Here is an 8,437-nt window from a genome sequence, read left to right on the forward strand (position 1 = left end):
TCAGCAGGAGCAACTCAAGAGGTAGATCCTCTCTACATATGTGATAATGTTTTGTGCATTTCCATTTATTAACTCTAGTTTCTCCTAAGCCATGGGTCAGAAGCTTGGGACTTGGTCAAGGTGAAGAAAAAATCTTGGGTGCTGTGATTATGAAAAACTGAAATGTTTCTATACTCACATGAAGTTGTAAACCTTTCTAGAGCATGGATATAAGTTTCGGGAAGAGACAGGAAAAGAGAACATCCAATCTCACCAACAAAAACGTTGTTTCTTGTTGCAGGACCAAGTCTCAAACTGAAAAACTCTCAGTTCTAGGGAGCCATAGTTCACCACTCTGTAGCATAGATTTGAAGGTGAGTTCATTGTGTGTTCAACGTATGGGAGATGCATGTGAACAGTTCTTCTAGCCCCAATTTCTCTGCGACTCAACTGGATGGGTTGTTACAATTGCCTCGAAATTTTTGTGCAGGATGTTTTCAACTTTGATGAGTTCACGGGACAATTCACGGAAGATGAACAGCGGCAGCTGATGAAACTGCTTCCCCAGACAGAATCTGTTAATTTTCCTGATAGGTACGAATTGATTGCGTACATAAAGCTAAACTCAACCGAATGCAGCTGATTTTTCTAAATTCTGATCATTCTCATTTTCCTTTTCAGCCTCAGAAGCATGTTTGAGAGTGATCAGTTCAAAGAGAACTTCTCTTTGTTTCAGCAACTTGTCGCAGATGGTGTCTTTGAGTCATCTTCGTCCTCAGGAGCCATACCAGATGACCGTAAGATGCTTAAGAAGCTTGCTCTATCTGATCTTACCAAATCCCGCTTGGTTGAAAGCTATCACCAATTCAAGGTTCGGCTTAATTTTCTTGAAATACCAAGTAATCCTGTCAAGATATTTTTGACATGATGGTTGGTCACAATTTTGGCCAACCCAAATAAACTTGGGATTGAGGTGATGATGTAATCTCTAAGCATTTGTTGCAGGAACACAAAAATGGGAAAGTAGGTACTTCGACTGCCACCACAAGAATACAAAACCAGAATGCATCAAACAATCTCATATCCATTAAGAGACTTAGCGAAAGCCAAAACAGAAAAAAATCAGGTCAGTGATAGGAGATCCGCTTGATCATGAGGTATAAAGATGTGTCCATATATCTGTTTCTGATTATTCTGTCTGTGTTTCAGAGACAAGGGCTGTGATGAGGAGCCCTAAACGGGTGATGAAGTTGCAAATGAATCAAGAAGCAGCAGAGAATGGCTTCAGCCCCAGAAGCGTGGCGTTTGCGTTTGCATCAGATGGCAGCTCGGCAGTGTTTGGGTATGAAGGTAATTGTGGTTCAGAGCAGGATCTTCTTCTGGATGTGCCTTTGAATGGGTCTTTTCCTCAAGCAGAGCTGCTTCCCCAGCCTTAGGAGAGACGCAAAGCTTCAAACTTTTTGGCGTTTTCCCATCACAAAAGCGAAGAGCATTAAGCTCCTACAGCTTGCTCTTTATGAAAGAGATACGCTTTAGGCTTCTGGGTTTTTCTTTTTCATTGGTGAAGCCTTATGAGATTGCTGCCTTAGTAAATTTGCAATTCGCAGACCAAAGGAAGGATTTTTTAACGAGTTTTGAGGCTCTCTTCAGTGGTTTGGGTCTTATATAAAATGTTTTTTCCCCTCTCTTTTCAATGACCCTTCTGAACTTCAGTAAGAAAACTGAGCTTTTTTGTTGTATAGGAACGAGAAGAAACTGTAACAGTATATAGAACCCCAAACGCGAAAATGAAGTAATGTATTTTAGAGTTTTCTTTAATGTTTTATGGATATTTAAGTGAGGTGAATATTGCATGATGACTATTTCGTAATTACATTTTAATTTATATGCATTTTGAATGGTAAAATGTTTTAAATTTATGAGGTCTTCGATCTGTGTGTGTGTGTACATACATATATACTGTTTAAGTCCGGTGTATTTATTCTCTTTAGTATTTCTTATAAAACTAATCAAAGTTGATTGTGATGTTCGTGGAGATTTTGAAGTTCGATGGTTAGTATGAGTGTGAAATTGAGAAAAAGTACGATGAACATTAAAATATAACATAATGTTATAGTTAAGTGAATTCACTTGATTTCATTATACGTAGAATGTACAAATATAAGAGAGAGCCAGAGATTTGATTTACAATATTCATGATCTCTAACACACCCCTCAAGACGGAGCACCCGCAGTGACTCCGATCTTGACACATAGCTCATTAAACCCTGTCCGAGGAAGAGGCTTGGTTAATCCTTTGAACTCATATGTAGTACACGTAATGCATCGGACTCCACTTGTCCTCGAATAAAAAGGTAGTCGAGAACTAAATAATAGGGAAAATATTTTTCTATTCTTGATAATGAAAAGAATACATCATAATATATAACAAAATACAATAGAATATTCTAGGCATAATATCTAGATTAAATCATAATCATATCAATGATAATATTCTAATAATAATATTATCTTCCTATACTAAATGCTTCATGCGAGAGTGGAATACCGGGTTTGCACTTAATTAGATACGTGGCACCAACATTGTTGCAGTAAACCGTCGGGGCCGAGGTCGGAACGATTCCAAGCTCGGAGAGTAGAGAGGCCAACTATCGGATTTCGGCGGATGTATTGGACACTGACCGATATTCTGCTTCTGTGGATGATCGGGAATGGCCGGGTAGCTTTTTAAAAGACCATGAAATCGGATGTTAAATAAACAATGAATGTTCCTGTAGACTTGAATTCTCCCGGATCTCCTGCCCAATCGACATCGCTAAACGCATGTAATGTCGGTGTATTAGCCACGGATAGGAAGATCCTGGAGTTCCGAGTGCCGGATAGGTATCGAAGTATCCTCTTGGCTGCAGTCCAATGAACATCAGTTGGTGAATACATAAATTGAGACAGCTTATTTATCGAGAAACTGATGTCGGGTCTTGTAAGAGACAAGTATTGAAGGTTGCCTACAACTGTGCGAAATTCCAATCCATCCGAGAGAGGGGTTCCAGACGTGATGGTGAGACGTGACGTAGAAGCCATGGGAGTAGCTACAGCTTTCGACTCATGCATGTTGGTTCGGTGTAGGAGATCCACGATATATTTTCGTTTACTTAGAAACAGCCCATTCGGAGATCGGGTTGCTTCTACACCAAGAAAACACGAGAGTGGGCCGAGATCCTTGAGAGAAAACTGGGAAGCAAGGGTTTTGATAAATTTCTCAATCTGATCCGATTTGCTCCCAGTGATAATTAAGTTATCAATATACACCAAAACATAAATATGAGCGGCAGCGGTGCGGAGAATGAAGAAAGAGGTGTTGGCCATCGAGTTCACAAAGTCGCGGCCCAAGAAAAACCCTCGAAGCTCCAAATACTACGCTCTTGGAGTTTGTTTGAGACCATATATGGCTTTGTGAAGCCTACACACAAATGACGATCCATCCCTGTCAATAAATCCGGGAGGTTGGCTCATGTACACTTCATCGGTTAGACGCCCTTGCAAGAAAATGTTATTGATGTCTAGTTGGCATATGACCCAACCATTGGTGACGGCGAGACTAAGAATCAGTCGGATAGTCAGAGGCTTGTACACAGGACTGAAAGTCGATACTCGGGCGTTGGTAAAAAGCTTTGGCTACAAGACGTGCTTTGTACCGATCAATGGATCCATCCGGATTGGTCTTGATCCGAAAGACCCACTTGCACCCAACAATGTTCATATCCGAGGTGAATGGTACGAGCTTCCATGTGTTGTTGCGGACGAGAGCATTGAAATCATCGCTCATAGCCAACCGCCATCGAGGATTCTTGAACCATCGAGCTAGGTTCCCTGTCAATAGGCACAACAGAAGTAGTCAATGTGAGTTTGTTGACAGGTTTGGTGATCCGGTTCTTTCTTCGAGTCACCATCGGGTATTTGTTCCGAGGAGAAGCCTCGGTTGGTTCGGCCGGAGATGGAGGAGCGGGCGACGGCAATGATGAAGACGACGAGCTGGTTGCGGTGAAGAATGGAAGCATGGAGGGTCGTCCAACGGTTGATGAGTAGCTGGTGGAGTGTATGAACGGGCCAGAGCTACGGGCTGTACCATTTGGTCGGAGGTGTTTTCGGGTGATAAGGCTGTTGGCGGATTAGAAAAACGAGTGATGTCCGAAAAAGAAAAGACGGTTTCGTGGAATACCATGTGGCTAGAGACATATAATCGGTTGGTTACTAGTTAAGGAAGACACGAGGAGTAGACTTTTGAGGCGAGTTTATGTGGCATTTAAAATTTCCCCAATGGGCCTTTATGATTTCGGCCCACGTTAGGAAGAGGACAACCAATGGCGGTGTGTCACGCACGCGCCTTCGCTATCCGTTAAAAAGAGCTTGACGTGGCCCGTCCAGGGTGCTCCGCCTCATTGTCCCACCACAGCGGACAGCCACGTGTCAGGTGCGCCTTACATTTACTTGCGTCCTTCCTCCCCTTCTCTCTCTCCCGCCAACCCCTCCCTCCCGCTGGTCTCTCTCTCTCGTATTCATCCTGTCAAATTAGTCGGTGATTCTTTCTTCCTACGCCAAAAGGCCAATAATTTCCAACGACCTTCTTTAATTAGGGTTCTGGGTATTTGGATTTGGTTCGCCTGGCGAATTTTTCTAATAGGTTGTTGGCGATCTCTCTGAGTTTATGATCGAGCTACTGAGATATTAGGATTTTTTACTTTCACTCTCACCGTTCTTTTGTCCTGGTTGAATTCGCGAACATGGCGAATCTTTCGAGTTCAATGAGGAAAACCCCACCAGGGATCATGCTGCTGAGAAGAATGAGGGGAAGAAACTGGAGCCCCAAGACGTTTCGGTATGCGGTGTTGTTGATTACTTTCATCGCATATGCCTGTTACCATGCCTCTAGAAAACCAAGTAGCATAGTGAAGAGCGTTCTGCACACCGATCCCCCCAACACTAATCCTTGGCCGCTGGGTAACGTGTTTGTGAAGAAAGAAACCGGAAACGAGGCCTTTGACGGGAGTCTGTCGTTGAGATCCAATGGTTGGGATCCATTTGATAAAAAGGACGGTACCTCGAAATTGGGGGAAATCGACGTTGCGTTTCTGGCTTGTTACTCCTTGGGAATGTACGTGGCTGGGCATTTGGGCGACAGTTTGGATCTGAGGCTGTTTCTGGCATGGGGAATGATCGGCAGTGGGTTTTTCGTGGTGCTTTTTGGGATGGGGTACTTCTGGAATGTTCACGCATTCTCGTTCTACCTCTTGATGCAAATGATGGCGGGGCTCTTACAGGCGACCGGATGGCCCTCGGTCGTTGCCGTGGTTGGAAATTGGTTTGGGAAAAGGAAGAGAGGCTTGATTATGGGGATTTGGAACGCTCACACGTCGGTTGGTAACATTTCTGGATCCCTGATTGCTGCGGCCGTTCTGGATTATGGATGGGGATGGTCGTTTATAGCGCCCGGTGTGGTGATCGCCTTAGGAGGAGTGCTGGTTTACTTGTTCTTGGCCGCATACCCAGAGGACGTTGGGTTTCCGGGTATCAATTCCAATTCAGGTAAGTTTATCAAGTCTTCGCCACCGCCGCCAAACGAAGAGGAAGGTGCTTCAGGGGAAAGTAGTAGTGATGGTTTTGTTGAAGGCTCAGCCAGTAGGAGAAGCGTAGGGCTTTTCCAGGCTTGTCTGATTCCGGGTGTTGTACCTTTTGCACTTTGTCTCTTCTTCTCCAAACTAGTCGCTTACACCTTCTTGTACTGGCTGCCGTTTTATCTGAGCCAGACAGGTGAAGTTTTCTCTCTAGTTTAACATCTCATATCTGAGAACCTATCTATCCTATATACCAGATTCAGTTGCCAATCTGGATTTTACTTGCTGTCTGGTTGCAGCCATAGGAGGGGAGTACATGTCAGTGAAATCAGCTGGAAATCTCTCAACTCTGTTTGACGTAGGAGGCATTGTAGGAGGGATACTTGCCGGTTACATTTCTGACAAATTCAAAGCCAGAGCCACCACCGCTGCTACGTTCATGTACACTGCGATCCCGGCTATGCTCTTGTACCACACTTTTGGAAGCATGTCCCAGAATGTCAACATTGTCCTAATGATGATCGCCGGCTTGTTCGTCAATGGGCCCTATGCCCTCATCACGACCGCAGTCTCAGCAGACCTCGGGACCCATAAATCCCTTCGTGGGGATTCCAGGGCGCTTGCCACCGTGACCGCTATCATCGACGGCACAGGGTCGGTTGGAGCGGCTCTTGGTCCTCTCCTGACCGGATTTCTTTCTACTTTGGGCTGGGACGCTGTGTTCGACATGTTGGTGCTTGGAGCACTAATTGCTGGGCTTCTCCTAACCCGTCTGGTCATTGCTGAAATTAGAGAGAAAATCGGATACAGCGAAGAAGGTGACATGCTATGGATATTTGAATTTTGGAAGTACTCTCATTACTATTAACTAAAACAACATATTTGATCATTTTGTCTTCCAGTTCCTGTCTCAGAACCCCTTTTAAATGGCGGAAGAGGATGATTCGAGGTTTTTGGCTGGACTTCCCAGAAGAGCTGCAGGGTTTGCTCCGAATTTTGTGCTGTTGCATATATGTAGAGAGGAACTTAACAGTCCCAAAGTATCGTTGTGAGTCCAAAGTCACCTTGTGAAAGGAACAAATGTTTCCCATCGGGAGAAAGTTTTATATTTTGAGCTTTCTTATCTCTTTCTCCTCTGTTTTCTGAGGCACTCGAAGCAATCGCTGCATGGGGATGTGTGCTTGTTGTCGGGAGGCACTTTGAGATCTTCTACCACTATCCTTCTTAGCCTCTCGTTCTCCTCCATTAGTTCTTCAATGAGCTTCTGATGTCTCAGAACCTGAACAAGTTTTTTGTTTGTACGTTTTGTGAGCCCCAAATGCCCGTTTCAAGATCAACATTGCACTTGTCTGACCGTGTGATTGCCCACAAGTTGAGAACGAGAAATTACCATCTCAAGCACCAACTTCTCTGATTTCAATTGCCTGGTCTGTCGACGTCGATAAAAAAAAAATGGTTCAATAAATGCCCCACAGCAAAGAAAAAAGAAGAACAAGAAAGACGCGATCTTTGACAGGGTCTACCAGTCTTTCGTCTGTGGGCGTTTCCTGCTGCTTTAGAATCGGATTCTCGAGAAAACTATTGATCACTTTCTCAGTTCTGGTACCGAGTGCCGGCGGCTCGCTGGCGGAACTATCGGGTGGGTTTGTGTTGAAGTATTTGTTCTGACCAGACGGAACTCCAGAAGCCTGGCCCTCCGCTATTTGGTTTCCTTTTGTAGTTTGATTCTTTAATCCGAGTTTTGTTGTCAAGCTTGATGCGGCATCCTGGGAGAATTTAGATTAACTATTTCTGGGTTTGTGGTAACAGAATGAACACCTTAGATGTGCGAAGAAAGAACCAGGCTTACCAGAAGGGAAGCTTGAAGTTTGTGCATGGCACTGGGTTTCACGGCGACCCCTGTCAGTGAATAACCATGTTAAACGACAGTCTAAACAAAGGCCAGAAGAATCGGAAAAGATATTGAGCTGTGCCCTACTGTGTCTTCTAAGTACTAAAGCTGCATCATGATACTGTAACTGTACATCATACCAGCTTTCAGGCTTGACCCAACCCAAGAAATTCAACATTGCAGTTAAGGGTTCCAAATATCCAGAATTCTGAAATCATGATACTGCACAAGTACAAGAAATCCACTAAATGATGATGCTATACCAAGTCCAGTGCCCTCTTTCATAACATCCAACATAAAACAACAACAAGTCGGTGTATCAAACTCAGGAGCTTCTTCCAGTGCTCACACTGTCATGTTCAGGTGAATAACCAAGTAACCAACCGGTTCAAAATGAAGAAGGTAAGAAGACAGCTTCTTAGATCAGATAACATGAACATACCAACTCCAAAACCATGACCGAAGCCGACCCCACAACCAACGCCAGCCCTAATGTTCCGAGCTCCCAGTTTCCACAGCTAAAGATGGCAAGAGCAGAGAGTTTATGTCTCATCATACACACAACTATATATATATATATATAATAGAAGTTAGAAGGCAGCCCTAATGTTCCGAGCTCCCAGTTTCCACAGCTAAAGATGGCAAGAGCAGAGAGTTTATGTCTCATCATACACACAACTATATATATATATATATAACAGATAAAATTTCCTAATAGAAGTTAGAAGGCAGCGTTTGACCATATGATTCCTACCAGGAGTTTATGATGCAGCCCCCTACTGTTACAATCAGACAGGGGAAGAAGAAGGGAACAGAATCAAACCGGTGAGAGAGAGAGAGGGAGGAAAAGACAAAAGTTTTTCTTACGTACAACGTCGTTCAATTGCCGAGTGAGGCCTGAAAATGCATTGGTTGCTCCTCTGGCAGCACTCATTACTTCCCCTACCATCGGCAT

General features: G+C 44.0%; 3 protein-coding genes across 4 annotated transcripts in view; 2 read left to right on the top strand and 1 right to left on the bottom strand.

Moving 5' to 3' along the window:
• Positions 1–1,797, top strand: part of LOC104798355 (GATA transcription factor 26-like) — a 4,361-nt gene extending 2,564 nt beyond the window's left edge. The window contains exons 4-9 of one of the 2 annotated variants that reach the window (XM_019200676.1): positions 8–21; positions 281–353; positions 470–573; positions 661–850; positions 985–1,105; positions 1,189–1,797. In XM_019200676.1, the coding sequence (XP_019056221.1) occupies positions 8–21; positions 281–353; positions 470–573; positions 661–850; positions 985–1,105; positions 1,189–1,415 (729 nt within the window). In that variant the 3' untranslated portion in view covers positions 1,416–1,797. Of the gene's footprint in view, positions 22–280; positions 354–469; positions 574–660; positions 851–984; positions 1,106–1,188 lie in introns of both variants that reach the window. The other variant, XM_010520401.1, reaches the window with a different exon arrangement.
• Positions 1,798–4,500: 2,703 nt separating this feature from the next.
• LOC104798357 (putative glycerol-3-phosphate transporter 4) lies at positions 4,501–6,714 on the top strand. Its single transcript, XM_010520403.2, has 3 exons — positions 4,501–5,787; positions 5,891–6,409; positions 6,494–6,714. The coding sequence occupies exons 1-3, from the start codon at positions 4,761–4,763 to the stop codon at positions 6,532–6,534; spliced, it is 1,587 nt and encodes a 528-aa protein (XP_010518705.1). The 5' UTR covers positions 4,501–4,760; the 3' UTR covers positions 6,535–6,714.
• The window catches only part of LOC104798356, a 2,505-nt gene continuing 672 nt past the window's right edge, over positions 6,605–8,437 (bottom strand). The window contains exons 2-7 of the mRNA XM_010520402.2: positions 8,354–8,436; positions 7,925–8,000; positions 7,441–7,490; positions 7,115–7,357; positions 6,982–7,020; positions 6,605–6,870 (exon numbers count right to left, since the gene is read on the bottom strand). Coding sequence (XP_010518704.1) covers positions 6,712–6,870; positions 6,982–7,020; positions 7,115–7,357; positions 7,441–7,490; positions 7,925–8,000; positions 8,354–8,436 — 650 coding nt within the window. The 3' untranslated portion in view covers positions 6,605–6,711. The remainder of the gene's footprint in view (positions 6,871–6,981; positions 7,021–7,114; positions 7,358–7,440; positions 7,491–7,924; positions 8,001–8,353; position 8,437) is intronic.

The sequence above is a fragment of the Tarenaya hassleriana genome, unplaced genomic scaffold (assembly GCF_000463585.1).
Source record: "Tarenaya hassleriana unplaced genomic scaffold, ASM46358v1 Cleome53, whole genome shotgun sequence".
Taxonomy (NCBI): domain Eukaryota; kingdom Viridiplantae; phylum Streptophyta; class Magnoliopsida; order Brassicales; family Cleomaceae; genus Tarenaya; species Tarenaya hassleriana.

Bases quoted from the DNA above. Each gene is read 5' to 3' on its own strand.
- LOC104798357 (XM_010520403.2), top strand. From the start codon at position 4,761: ATGGCGAATCTTTCGAGTTCAATGAGGAAAACCCCACCAGGGATCATG. The intron at 5,788-5,890 runs GTGAAGTTTTCT...GTCTGGTTGCAG, and splicing joins GTTTTATCTGAGCCAGACAG to CCATAGGAGGGGAGTACATG. The intron at 6,410-6,493 runs GTGACATGCTAT...TTTGTCTTCCAG, and splicing joins AATCGGATACAGCGAAGAAG to TTCCTGTCTCAGAACCCCTT.